This window comes from Astatotilapia calliptera, chromosome 1, assembly GCF_964374335.1.
Source record: "Astatotilapia calliptera chromosome 1, fAstCal68.1, whole genome shotgun sequence".
Lineage (NCBI taxonomy): Eukaryota > Metazoa > Chordata > Actinopteri > Cichliformes > Cichlidae > Astatotilapia > Astatotilapia calliptera.
The window spans coordinates 13984453-13998470 of record NC_137422.1 but is presented as its reverse complement, the minus strand read 5'-3'; the positions used below and the strand labels follow the sequence as shown (position 1 = coordinate 13998470).

Here is a 14018-nt window from a genome sequence, read left to right as displayed (position 1 = left end):
TTAAGATCAAGAGTGCTGCTTCTTCATCACAGTCGAGCACAGTCGAGTAAAGAAAAGGCAATGTTTTAATTGCTTTTACAACTTTAGGAAAAAATCACAAATATTTACATTTAAAAATACTTCATCTGTTTTTCCTCTACAGAGATAGAAATGTTGAACTCAAAAGACATGCAGAGAGAACTGATTGAGTCAGACACCGCCCCCTATTGGGCTCTGGAGGGATTACAACAGAACAGGCGTACATAGGGCACTGACATACACAACAAATATATTTTTGGTAAAGTAAAAAGCGAGAGTACATTAGGAGCTTACACATATACTGGAGGGGGAAAAATAAATGTAGGCTAACACAGGTTAAATACAATGAGAATAACTTGATATATGCATGTTTTGCTGTAAAATTGTATGGAAAACAGTTATGACAAAACTACGGCATTATACCCAAAACATTCATGTCCCATTGGAGTCATGTTGGAGTAAAAGCTAGCACTAAAATCTGACAAGTGTGACTTTCCTCTTCGCTCTAGTGATTATTACTCTGATCTTGGCGTGCAAATATAATCAGTTCAGTAGCTGGAAGGAATAATTTAATTTTTTTTATTTTTTATTGTGTTGACAGTATTATGAATTCCCATTTCGTAATACATATAGGAATCTCCGGGAGTTCCCCTAAGCAGGTAGGTTTGAATACAACATTTATACGTTACCATGCCTTCGGTAATAATAAGTTGTAATCTGGGCTTTTTTGAGCATTATTCGTATCAGATTGAGCCCTGGTGTGTGTGTGTTTTTTAGGCCGGGCTGGTTACAGGATGGACAATAGTGTTACAGACTGCTGTAGATCCTCTTGATGGTGTCTCCTTCGTCTTTGGCGATGATGCCCTTCTCGATGTATGAATCAACCTGCTGGTCCATGAAATCCTTCAGCTTGGACAGGTCATAATCTGGAAAGATGAGGAAAACAGGAGAAGATCATGAGGTTAAAGGAAAGATCAGACATTCTAGAAGTGCTGTCTTTTTAAGATGGCACACCCAAACAGGGTTCAAGGAGGATTAAGGTCATTTTTGTCTTAGGCCGAAATGCACGAAATGAAATGAGGTCAAAAGATCTCAGAGCGAAACACACTTGCCAGTTAAATAACTGCTAACTAAAAGACTTTGTGACATTGTTTTCCACCATGCTCTAGACAACTAATTGTCATTTGAAACGGCACCATATGGCTGTGGCTATATTTAGAGTTGAACACAGCGTAACTCTGTATTATCCATCATGGTAACAAATGAGTGCAGGCAAACAGCTGCCGCAACACCAGCACCCCTCTCTGTGCTAACAGACTCTGAGTAAAGTGGCTGCAGGAGGCTAGAGGACAGCCAACAAGTCCCACAGTCACTCCCGAGCATCTTCCTAACAACATTTCTAACAGAAGCAAATTATTAAACTGCTCGAAGATACAGTTGATTTGACGGACATGATGTGCGTGAAGGATTAGCAGGATGTAATTAGAGACAGCACTACTTCTCTCAATCTTGGCACTGAGGAGCCAAGAGCCCAAACCAGGATGCGGCCTCTACGTCCATCTGCTCTTCTGGCTAATCTCTGTGGTGCGTAGGCGTAAACACACACAGAGTCTGCTGAGATTGTTGTAATGGGTACTTCTGGCAGTGAGCACAATAAATGGCCCATCTTACACTCTCTGTTTCTATGAGGGTGTTTTTTTGTCTAACACTCTGAAAGAAGAGAGGACGAGGAAGACGAGAACTTTAGAGAGCGTTTTAAAGTGGTACAAGCTGTGCTAGATAAATAGGGCCTGGCGGTGTGTCGTTTTAGTTACTGAGTGTCTCGGTATGGGAAAATTGGGTGATTCTCGGGCACATTTTGACCCTCTGTGTGTTCAGCCTGAACTTGTCCTTTCTTACACCAGTATCAGTCTGTCCCCTGTCCAGATCACTGACAGGCAGGCAGGGAGGCCCTCTGTTGTCCCAGACAACTCCTCCACGCACTTGAATGCTAATGAGGTGTCCTATATAGAGCAAGGTCAGAGATGAGCTCCAGACAAAACTTCCCTGCTGCTTTGCTCCGCTCTGCTATTCAGTGCTTTAAGCTCACTGTCAGTCTCTTGCTTTTCTTCTCTTTCCCTTCCGTGTTTAAGATCCACACGAGAATCTGGGTCACACTTTGTTTTTTCTTTTCTTTAATTCCTGTGTTTGTCTGGTTCACTATTGATCAGCTCAGATTAGATCAAGCCTGCCAGCACAACAGATATAAATCTCACTTAGCTGGAACTGTTTACTTATTTTCTTTTTTCGCTGTTTTTGTCTGGGATTTCCTACTGAGATGATCGCCATTGGGTGGATGGCCTCAATAGTGAGAACTCATTAACATTTCATTCTGCTCTGCTTAATTAAGCACCACTGGGCATCGATTTTACTCTGTGGAGAGCCCAACAGCAGGTTCCTATTGTTAGACGAGTGCACCGTAGTGTGTGAAACTTCCACAGTTTCCACAGATCTGCAGACTTTCTTTATGGAAACCGATTGTTCCGGGAAAGAAATACATTTGAAAATATACAAACATTACACAAAAATCCCGAGACAGATGCTGATGCCTGATATTTTAGTGTTGTGGAGCAGGGTAAGTATCATTAAATATATTTCTTCTTCAAAGATGCCATCAATGATGAGGAACAGGTAGGAGGGACTAAATGAACTGACCTTTGTCTCTGAACAAGCCAGCTGTATCACAGCAATTAGGACAACTCATTTACAGTTATCCATATTCATGAGGTCTGGAGTGGAGCGTCTATGTTAGTATCCCACTCTCTTTGAAAATGCAAATCAAGGCGAACAAAAGAGGCTTCAATTTTTCCTCTTCTTTGCCGCGTCGCCTCAGACCTGTGATCTACAGCTGTTCAGTAAGGAGAGGACAGCTTCTAGTTCTGGCTCGTAGTGCTCAGCAAAGCCGTTCAGGACTCAGCGTGGAAATGTTTGTGTCTTTTGCACAAAAAGCAGACACACGAGAACGAGGTCTGTATCCAGTTTTTCTCATCTATTGTCGAACGTGAGGACACGTCTCACCATCTTTGCCCTCTTCTTTGTTGTGTTTCTTCAGCCACTCGATGTTCTTCCTGATGGCCTCCAGATAAGTCTCGGATTTGCCAGGCCGATCTGGAGTTAGAGGAAAGGGGAAAATGAAGAGAAAGGCAGGCGACGAACCGGCTCGTTGAGATATTATAAAATGCAAAAAATTTCAGCTCAGGTAAGCTTTGTTTTCACCAAAGAATCAGTCTGTGCTGTCTTTGGCATGTCAATTATTTATAGCTCAAAACTCTTCAAAAGCAAAAAGCGCACTTTGTTTATTTTTACTTTTTTCTTTCAGAAGCCATGGAAACACAGATTTGACAACACAAGATTTTTCCTTTAATAACTTGGCAGCACAATAAAGCACTGCTGTTGAAATCAGATGCCCACTTTAAAAAAATGGTAGAAATGGTGCCTGTTTCCCCCCCAAAATCAAAATCCTTTTGACAGTTTACTGGTTCTTACTGAATAAAGCTTCTTCTCTTTCATGCCCACACACACCCTGAACGCCTCCTCTTGCGCTGTATAACTTGGGTTATTCAGATGCACTTCCCCGCAAAATCTACAGCACCGTGTCCCACACCAGTGAGTGTGTTTTCATCTAGTTATCGGAGAAAGTCGCTAAAGAAGTTAGGAAAACAAATCAGGACAGGAAGACCAGAGGAAATCTCAGAATGAAAAAGCTGAACAATCTGGTTGTTGGACCTTTAAGTATCATTTGCTATACTCTGTCATCATAAGACAAGTCAGCCCCTTTTCACACAGGTTTAGGTGTGGGCTTGGTTAGATTACTAACCCCAGTATTGCTAATTTGTTTTGAAGTGATGGTTTTTACTATTCTAAAGACAGGAAGGATAAGCAAACAAATCAAAGGTGTGTGTGACACAACCATTGTTTTCCTCATTCATCATGAACAAACCAGCAGGAAAACAAGTTTTGGAAATAGTATAAAGCCGCACTAGTGACAATGATGCAGTGGTTACTTTTCCTTCTTTTCTAAACTCAACTGGTTGATCTTTGGGTCAATGTGACAAACAGCTGCAGAAACTTCAACATCCATTACTGCACTGCACTGGAAAAGGGTTCTGAAATTAGCATGTCCACCCAAGTGTGATGTGTTCTTTCAGAGCTTATCAGAGCTGGGCCTGATAAATGGCTATTCCAGAGTCACGTAACCCGGGACTGAATGACAGTTGTAATCTTTCCCCTTGGAGTCAAAACCCAGACCTTAGCGAGTGTTGAAAGCAGGCCTCAAGTGTTGGTTTGAATCGAGATAATGATCATGTTTTATTCCCTGTAACATTCACCGCTTGCAATCAAAGACATGTATAGTTTCACTTTCTGACACAGAAAGCTCAGTTACAGTTATATATTTCAGCAAACTTGCAATGATTTGATGAATCACACATCAAATTTGGATTTTAACCCAATTTGTTCCGTAAATATCATATTATGCAACTCAGCCTTTTAACATGCAGATAAACCAGAGTTTAGTAGGCAGCACTTCATATTTCCTTCATTTCCTGCTGAAATGTCATGGTGGTAATCCTGCTCTGTGATTCATTTGTTTTTCCTCTTTATGCACTCCTGTTTGTGTGTGCGTACATGCGTGGATTAGATTGATGAGTGGGTACAGCACAGCAGACAGGGACACAGAATAATGGCAGCTGTGACAAGCTTTCCTTTGAGTGCTATTGGACTGGCCTAGTTCAGGGACTCGAATACACAGCGCTGTATATTTCAGTGGCAGCTCTGCTGAAAAACAAAATGTCTGAAATTGTAGTCAGCCTAATAGTCAGGTAGGAAAGGATGATTTGCTTCAAAGAGCTAATCTTGTGGGATTTGCAATATTTGTGACTCATGTATTTATTTGAGATGTTTGGCACTAAACAAACCCTAAAAAAATAATGCAAGAAAAGAATTACAGGAGCGTAGCTTATTGCTTTGCGAGGGCAAAACTGTTAGATAGCATCAAATTATTTTAGATTTTTCTTTTTAAATCACAGAAAAAAAGATGATTAGGTAGTGGACTGACTGGTCTCAGCTGATGGCTGCTCTTCCTTGGTCGAATCTTTCAGGTTCTCATATTCCTTCTGCATCTTGGCAGCTTCAGCTTTGGTGTTGTCATCCTCATCCAGGTTTTTCCCTACAGCAAAGAAACAGGACAGGAATCCTTAAAAAAATCCTGGTCTGTTGCTGACAGCGATGCTTAAAGCTACAGGTGAACAACTTCATTGTTTAGTTAAATTACTTACATTGTATACTTTGTTTAGTCTTTAAAAAAATCTGATTTGATATTGTAAAACATTAATACATTTTAATGGTGGATTGTCCTGCAGGCTGTATGTCTAGATGAGTGACGTTGCTCAATAGCACACAAGAAGTAGCATGTAACCATCTAAATTACTGTTTTCAGGTCCACATTTAGAAAATGTTAAGCATGATGCAGTGTTCTCACTGGTGAGCTTTGGGGTGTTGCTAGGTGGATTTAATCTTCTAGTGTAGACAGTTTTTAGTGTTAAGCTAAGCTAACTGGCTAATGGCCAGAAGTGCATTCCTGCCTTTAGCCGGTTAGCTTAAGCAGAAGGGCATTCCTGATGGAAAAAAAGTAAAATAACTGAACTGAAACTATTAATGTGTTAATAATATATGTTAATGATAGTTTCATTAATGTCTGGCATGTCTGGAGGATAGTCTGTGCAGCTGTTTACCGTTTGGTCCAGTAAACTCAGGTGGCAGGAGAGGTTTGCCCCGCTTGTTCTTGGTCTGCATGGCTATCATAGCGTCCAGGTTCTCTGCAGGTGTATGAAACACAACAAACAATTTAGATTTCATATTAGATTTCATCAGCGTCACGCTGCTGCTCCACAGTGAATGAAAGCCTCTTAAGTGCTTGAGTGACCCGCACTGTTCCTGTGTGACTCAGAGCCTGATTATCATTTAAATCGAGTGTCATCTAATTACTGAAAAGAAGTCTCAGGAGTACAACAAAGGGATAAACATAATCTTGTGCTTTCCACTATTATTTCCACAGATTTATTTATGCATGCAGTATGAGAAGAGCCCTCACAGAAATCATTTATGTACAAAGCAGTTAACAGTGAGCTAAATCTATTTATTCTCTCTTTTAATCACTCACAAAGACTAAAAAAAAAGGCTGCATTTATTTGGGGGGGATAGACCAGGTATGCATATATGGTCATGATGGTCTCACTTAGGTGTTAGAAAACATGGAATGAGACAACCAGGTAATGCAGCTTAATGAGACATCCAGTCCTATCTGGATTAACAAAGGGGTGAACCTCATGTTCAAAAATAAAGGAAGCAGATGTTCTCAGATGTACCTCACAGTCCCCTCATTTAGCATTTAAAAGATTTATTTACGCATTTAATCCCTACAGTGCATTTATGAGCAGGTAGAAGGACTCTTAAGTGTTTTTTTATGTATTCTGTGAAGATTATTTTCTATGAAGACACAGCTGATATAATTACAAGTCTGCAGATATGGTTCCCTCATAGCGTAATTAAGTTCCCCACAGAGTTGTATTATTCTGGTTAATAAATGTTTACTCAAACTCCCAAAGTGCACCTCACTGTCTGAAAGAGGTCATATATACTGGAATAAAATAAAATAAAATTATGGATTGGTAGAGTTTGGTGAATAAAATATGACCACATATGAGAGCGGAGGAGCAAAAGAGTTTTTGATGGTGGATATTAGGACAGAAGGACGATAAAGATGTAAGACAAACAGAAAGGTTCAGTTTGTTTGCTGTCACCGAACATCGTAGAGCTTTGCAATTTCCTCTTTCATCTTTGCTCGCTCCGGCCTCCTTCCTCCATTTTTCTTTTTTATTATTCAACCATCTCACTCTGCTCTGCACTTTCTGTGTATTCACTCCACCTCCTCCCACCTGTGCCACAGTGGAAGCCCATTATTTTACTCTCTCCTCTGTGCTCGCACGCACACGCACACAACATTTCTTACTCGCCCACTCTCTCCCCCACGTCTTACTTTCTAGCTCAAGTCCTGCATCATCCGCTGGCAGATTGACAGATGTGTGTATTCACTCGTGTACCTGTGTGACTCACTGGAGCGCCACAGGCAGATGGGCATGGGGGGGAGGGGGGCATTTACGTATTGTTTTTCCATTATCTTATTGCAACCTATGCTATAAAGCCAGAGGGGTTGCCTAGGAAACTCACATCCGCTCTCGTGGTATATGGCTGTTTGCTTTTGTAAGTGACATCAGCAGTGGTCATTTCCTCTGTGTAAGAAACAACACTGGCCAGCTGCTGTCAGGGGTCACTCAAAGGAGAATTGATTCATCTTTTTATAACCGACATACGGCAGGTTAGCCCTCCCAGACCTAAGGATCTAAGGACTGTGTTTTAAATATCTTTAAGCTTTGAGAGAACAAGCAACAAAAAGACATATGTTAGAATTCTAGAAGCTTGAAGAATAGAACCTGATGTTAAAGTCGAACTCGGTCCTAAGTATGCATGAAAGAAGATTTTATTTCCGTTGTCTCTTTCTATGACTGAATGTCAAACAGAGATGACAGCTGTCCCTTAAACGTGCCTGACTTTTCCACTGGCCAGTGATGTGATGGACGTCCATTAAAAAAAAGAAAGCAAGCAGTCTGATTTTACAGGGTGCCCTTGACACTAATCTGTCTCTGCAGGCTTTACGCTCCACTGCGTCAGCTGATAGCGAACATTAGCTTGACTGAACGCAAACAGAGCACAGGGGGAAAGCTCAGGTAACTCGGAGACAGAGAAATGTGCGCATGTACATCCAGCTGGTTAATGCAACGGATGGGTGGAAACCTACAGCTTTTATCCGCATGTTAGCTACACATGTAAGCAAAACAAGTTCAAACATTGGTGGTCAGTAATCTAGATTTGGCAGCTTTATCGATGATTTCAAGTGACTGCAACAAAAAAAGGCTTCAAAAAACTAAAATCCACTCAATAGCTTTTGAAGATCTTCATCAAAATTATGGTCAAAATTAGAAATCAACTCTTATCCAACAGTTTTAACAGACACAAAAAATTGTATTATGATTTTAAGGCAAACAGATCAACAGTTATTAGGTAAAACATGTTAGTTTCCATGACCTGTTAATGCCAAATGCACAGTTTGTTTCTGCTGTTTGTTTGTGTGCTGATAAAATAACGCAGTAACTCTTTAGTGAAACTCTTTTCAGTAAAAACTGGGAAAAATGATTAAAAAAAAGGAATAGAAATGGAAACCATATGGCTCTTTAAACAAAGCTTAAGTCAATGAATTGTTTTTAAAAGTCGACCTGATAGCTGTGATCCAGAGGTGCCACTGCAGAGATGCAAACATGAGCTTGCAATCAGCGTGACAAATGTTAAAACTGCATTAGAGCTCTGATTGAATCCAACAGAAGGAAAACAGAGAAGAAAGAAGAAAAAGTAAAACATCACTGTGTCTGTGCTGCGCTGCTGATCTGATCAAATAATGATGTTGTCCAAGCTCACATTAGAAGCCCCGTGGGACTTTTTATAGCACTCAACATGCCAACCACATTAAGACCTTGAATTGCAGCTGGAAAAAGCCAATAAATTGACTTTGTGCTACTTTGTCATTACCATTACCAAGATGAAAAATGATCTGTCAAGATCAACATTACTGAATTATGACGATGTCCTGCATGTACATAATATTATTTACCACAAATAGAGCAGGATCTTCAAGGACTTCTGCCATCTATTATACAATCCTTTGCCTCCCATTAAATCGCTGAGAATCTCCAACCGTTACACAACATTAGCATTACGTTATGTCTTACCCAGATAGGACACTCCCTCCTCTGGCGTGATGGTGCCGTACTTCACCATCATTTTGACAAAGTCAATCAGAGTCTTCATGATCGTGATCAGCGTCTCTCTTTCCTGGGTGTCTTGTTCTGCAACAGCAGAGCAGAAGACAAATCGCAAACCGGTGTCTAATAATGGTAACTGCCTACCGTGGCCTTTATGTGACCACATGGTGTTTGACTCTAGGGGTTATAATGATTGGATTATAAATAATTAGTTTTGTGTGTGTGTGTGTGTGTGTGTGTGTGTGTGTGTGTGTGTGTGTGTGTGTGTGTGTGTGTGTGTGTGTGTGTATTTGATCTGCACTTCCTAGATCTGTAAAGGGAAAAATGGTGAACAAAACAAGCTGCACCTCGATCTCTTAAAACAACATCACCAAGATTAACAATCTAACCCTGTTCTCGATCTGAAGAACTGCTATCTTGGGGTGGAATTGAGTGTAACAAAGATATTTTTGGGTGTGGTCTGACGCATCACAGAGACTTTGTGGACATATTTGTTTTTGTACCTGAGTTGAGACTTTTAAGCAGACGGTAGAAGTTTGGGAAGTACTGCAGGTCCTGGAGCCCATCTTCAGGGCTCACCTCATTGCCGTCATCAGCATCCCTGTCCCAGACGTTGTCCCCATCTTCTTCCGCATCTCTGTCCACCTCGTCTTCAATCTCATCATCCTCCTCATCCTCATCCTCCTCGTAGCGCCTCCTGGGTGGCTCCCATGTGTCCTGAAAGGGTGTTGTTTTTTGTTATTGTTGTCATCCTTATTCTTATTATCATTACATTCACCATTTTTTTGGAGGTTTTACCGCATTTGTGTCAGAATCCTCATCATCCTGAGCACCTCTAGCTTCTTGGTCAACGTCCTCAATCTCGTTGTTTTTGGCGTTTTTGGTGATGAGATCCTGGAGAGCCTCTGCCACCTTGTACTCCAGAGTATCTGCCTGATTTTCAGTGATCTATAAGACAGCAAAGTGAAAGAGGCAGGCTGAGAATGATTGTGTGCGGTAAGAAATGGACTGTAAGATGGATACTGGTGGACTGGTGATAAAACTCCATATATCACGTATTGATCACTATCACTGAGCTCTCCGTCTCAGGGAGGACTGAAAAAGTTTTTATTGACTGGCAAAAAGCAAACAAACAAACAAAAAAAAAAGCAATTCACAGCCAAAATGGTGCAAACACAGAACAATTCACACGTCTCTAAATCTTAACCCATGAGGAAGCAGCGAGCGCACAGAGAGGGAGAGAGAGAGAGGGCTCCCGCTGAGAAAATGCCATGCGGCGTGCTGTGCTGAACTGAATGATGGAAGCTTACAACTTACCAGCCCCAGTTTGAGCAGTTTGGAGACGATCCTGTCGAACACTCCCCTGTCGTCTTCCTCGTAGATCTTATTCGCAATCTTCTGAACAATGGCATCAGCCGTCAGCGGGGTGCCGTCGATTTGGCGGAAGCTTTCTGGGTCGTCTGAAAGGAGAGGACACTCGTGTTATCGTTTGGTAGCTTTCTCGAGACACTTTTTTAGCTGCTTTAATGTGTGCACTACATCGACTAAAGATCCTTTTCTTTCTTCACTTCTTTACTTTGATTCAACTTTTCTGTTTTTCTTTTTTCATTTTCACAATAAAATGTCAAACCTGGACCCGGAAACAAGTCTCTCTTTTATTAGATTTGCTAGTAAAAAGTTGTTTTCCCTCTCCTCACATTCACCATATCTCTGCCTCTATTACTGAGCACGAAATGTGCAATTTTTACAGCTTGTTCTCTTACATAACATCCTCTGCTGCTTCTCAAAGTCCAAAGACAATAAAAATAAGCATCGACAGGATGCTTGTGCCTGCACTGGCCTGACTGAATCATCGCTGATGCATTTAGCCTTCAAACACCAGGAACCTATTTTTGCTTCACGCTGCAAAATGAGAAATGAAATCTAGACCACACTTGCCAAATATAGCCACTTGTCATTGTTGGACTTTATGCACAAATCAATAAAGGACGGCGCTCAGTGGTTTGTGTCAGAGTCACCTCACCTCAGAGACAGCTCATATGCTGATGATAAAATTACATGCAGCCAAACGTGTGCACATCTGATAAAGTCCAGTGAGACCAAAAAAAAACAAAAAACAAACCCAAATATAAATGTTGAGAAATGTGTTTTGGCTAAATTTACAAATATTAAAAGAGCAATGACAGCAACTGGGGATGAATGCATTTTACATCACGTCTTAAGTCAAAGCCAGAGCAGTGACAGGCATTATTTACATGGGACAGAGATGAGATACTGCACTAATATTCAACCATGCCAGGCTATGTGTTCACACAGCTTCCTGTGAAGAGATTAAAGAAGAAGCCAGCACTGTAGCTGAACATCAGCGTTCACAAACGCAGTCAGAGAGAGGATAATCATGCATTCACATGTTCTCTCTCTGACTCTTGTCTCTGCTCATCCCCATCACACACTCATGTGTTTATCCTGCCTGCTCTTCCTTAAAACGCCTGCCCGGTGTCCTGCCAGCGAAAGGACAGAAGCACGCAGCGTGAAGCCTGCCTGTAGCAAAGGGGCCAAAGTTACAGTGCATGAAATCATGACAGCGTGTACCCTGGTACTTGCCGTAGTCCATCCCGTTCTTGGTGGAGTCATAGTCCTCAGCGAGACGTCGGCTCTTGGTGGAATCTGACTCGTCAGGAATGTACTGATCGTCCTTCTTCTTGGCAGGCACCTCGGTGGTCTCCTTTGATTTCGGGCCTTCAGCCAGCGACTTGAGCATGGTGAAGTCATCGTGGTTCTGCTCTGACTCTGTCGGGCAGAGGAAACAAAAAAGGGGGGTAAAGAAAAGTGAGCGCTAAAGATGAACTCATCTTACATTACTGTGGCTGCAGCAGTTTTTCTTCTCAGTACGGATGAATTCTGTTTTACTGGAAGTGCTGCAACATGATTCCACTCGGCAGGCGGAAATAAAGTCATTAATTGATTGGCAATAAGGTTTCCCCTTACCAGCTGACTGTACTGCAGCCTTCACGCTGTCCGCCTCTGCGATCTGAGGAAATTCAAAAAATAATTTCCACTCAGGATATAAGCTCTGATTAATAATGTTTGCCGGGTTAATACCCCGGTTATTTGCCAAGTGGCCATAAAGCTCATTTGTCCGGATATTGGAGGAGAAAGGAGCTTACCTGCTCTTGCAGAGGTCTTTCTTCTGTCAGCTGTCTATTGTACACAGTTTTATCTGTGCCAGGAAAAAAATGCATGCAGTTACTAAACAGCTGGATTGTCCAGACTTTATTACTGACAAACAGAGCCAGATTTGAAATGTAAATATAAAATCAATGCTGTGAAATACTTGTACAGGAGGCTCAAATGAACAGTATAGAAAATAGATATATTTAATATTATAGTGATGCTCATCCTATTCTTAAATTATAATCCCACATAGATTTTGTTATACTCCCTTTGTCCTATATTACAAATAAGCAGCCTGGCTGTCGATGAGGCTAATCTCAGAGCCAAAAAACTGTAACAAGAGAAAAAAAAAGGTGAAAAACAAAGGACAGGTCACTGTGTTACAAAAGGCTTCTTGACCTTTTAAAGGTCTCCCCAGAACAGTGAAAAGTCACCCAGTGCAGGGGTCAACACGAAAAAAATAAAAAAATAAAATACAAACCAATAGATAACTAACAACTGTACAACCAGTAAGATAGTTAAACATGTCTCATTTAAAAAAAACTAACTTTATTGAATAAATGCGTAGCCTTCATGCGTCCCTGCTCTCCTAACTCGCCACCGCACAAGCACAGCTTAATCGGATTATCAAACAAAAGATTAAAATGCAGCGAAAATAGACCACAAGCGGCCTCGAGCCAGGCGCCTTTAGAAACACCACCGGTCAGGCACTGCCGAGCTGGACCTTAACTTTAGGGAGTCCGCTTTTTATTTATTTATATACTCATTATTGTGCTGTTATGATTTATGAATCAACAGATTTAAAACTAAATTTAACCTGGAGCTCTAAAACGTATAAAACCCACAGAAATATCAACTCAGTAGGATTTTTTTTGGATTTTTTTTTTTTAACATTTCAACAACCATGTGCTTAAATAAAGACTTCCATTGTGGACTACTTTGTGGCATTTTATAAAATCCCCTAAGCAATCACTGCTCCACCAGCCCGCAGACTGAGAAGAGAATTCCACGATTGGTTTCAACTCACCGTCCGCTGAGGCTGGTGTAGGTGTGGGGAAGGCAGATGTCTGGCTCACTACATTCAGGGCAAGAAGCTGGAAAAGGACGAAAAGGCCAACGTGTTTTGACGCCATGGTGATAATAACTTGTCTATTTCTCCTCGGTGTCCCTGCTGTCCGGTTTCCTCCTCCCCAACAAAAGTGCTGAATGTGTGGACAGCTCCGCTGCGCTTCGGCCGGCCGATGGTGCTGAAACTGCCGCCCTGAGGAACCCGCTTCTGCCTGACGTACCGGGCGGGGTTGGGGCTGGTCAAGTCTCTCCACTGGAGCTGTTGACGAGCCGCGGTGCTGAAAACAGGTCACGGTCTCTGTAATTATAACCAGATAAGCAGGGAGGCTCTCCAAGCCCCGTGTGAGCTACAGCATCACCTGCTACGGCAGTAAAAGAGCCCACTACAACAAGACCTGCCCCCTTCTGCCTTTACTTAGGAGGAGGAGGGGGAGAGAGAGGGAGGGAGGAAGAGGAGTTAAACACTGTAAAAAGTGTTGATGTGCACGTGAAGTCCACCTACATATCTTATAAGTTCTCCATTAATAATGCGTGGAAGCAAGGGCGATAGTTTCACACACACTGCTGCAAAACGTGAGAACAGGTTAAGATTCTGCTGTGTGGATATTTGATGCGTTTATGATCATCAACCACTTTTAGTGGGGAAAAAATCATCTAAAACACGCGAGACTGCGCTGAAAGTAAAGAATATTTATGTAGGATCAGATAATTAATTGATAACACATAAAACTGAAGAGAAGACGAAGCAAAGCCGTAAAGCTGAGTATGATTTTTTTGCAGCACATGAGCAGTGGGGGGTGACCCCGCCCACTCCGTGCGTCATCCACAACCTGCGTCATGGTTGTA

At 41.8% G+C, this 14018-nt stretch overlaps 1 protein-coding gene and 1 long non-coding RNA gene across 4 annotated transcripts; one reads left to right on the top strand and one right to left on the bottom strand.

Annotated features, from left to right (window-relative positions):
* Positions 1-47: 47 nt before the first annotated feature.
* On the bottom strand, positions 48-13562 carry scg3 (secretogranin III). 3 transcript variants are annotated; one of them, XM_026163712.2, is made up of 12 exons: positions 13132-13562; positions 12098-12150; positions 11919-11961; positions 11523-11720; positions 10248-10390; positions 9729-9878; positions 9434-9647; positions 8898-9014; positions 5790-5873; positions 5114-5224; positions 3076-3165; positions 48-944 (listed from the first exon to the last, which is right to left on the bottom strand). In XM_026163712.2, exons 1-12 carry the CDS (start codon positions 13235-13237, stop codon positions 826-828), a joined length of 1428 nt encoding a protein of 475 aa, XP_026019497.1. In that variant the 5' UTR covers positions 13238-13562; the 3' UTR covers positions 48-825. The 3 variants fall into 3 exon arrangements, with proteins under 3 accessions (XP_026019497.1, XP_026019500.1, XP_080143680.1); XM_026163715.2 differs by having other exon boundaries at positions 11535-11720; positions 13132-13559; XM_080287554.1 differs by lacking the exon at positions 3076-3165.
* Positions 3110-3576, top strand: LOC145419572 (uncharacterized). The gene is made up of 2 exons (XR_013900868.1): positions 3110-3256; positions 3377-3576. It is a non-coding gene; the product is annotated as an uncharacterized LOC145419572 (long non-coding RNA).
* Positions 13563-14018: the final 456 nt, after the last annotated feature.

Excerpts from the sequence above, each read along its gene's own strand:
- scg3 (XM_026163712.2), bottom strand. The coding sequence starts at position 13,237 with ATGGCGTCAAAACACGTTGGCCTTTTCGTCCTTTTCCAGCTTCTTGCC. Across the intron at positions 9,648-9,728 it reads AGGATTCTGACACAAATGCG|GACACATGGGAGCCACCCAG; the intron begins GTAAAACCTCCA and ends ACACCCTTTCAG. Across the intron at positions 5,874-8,897 it reads GGAGGGAGTGTCCTATCTGG|AGAACCTGGACGCTATGATA; the intron begins GTAAGACATAAC and ends ATACACCTGCAG.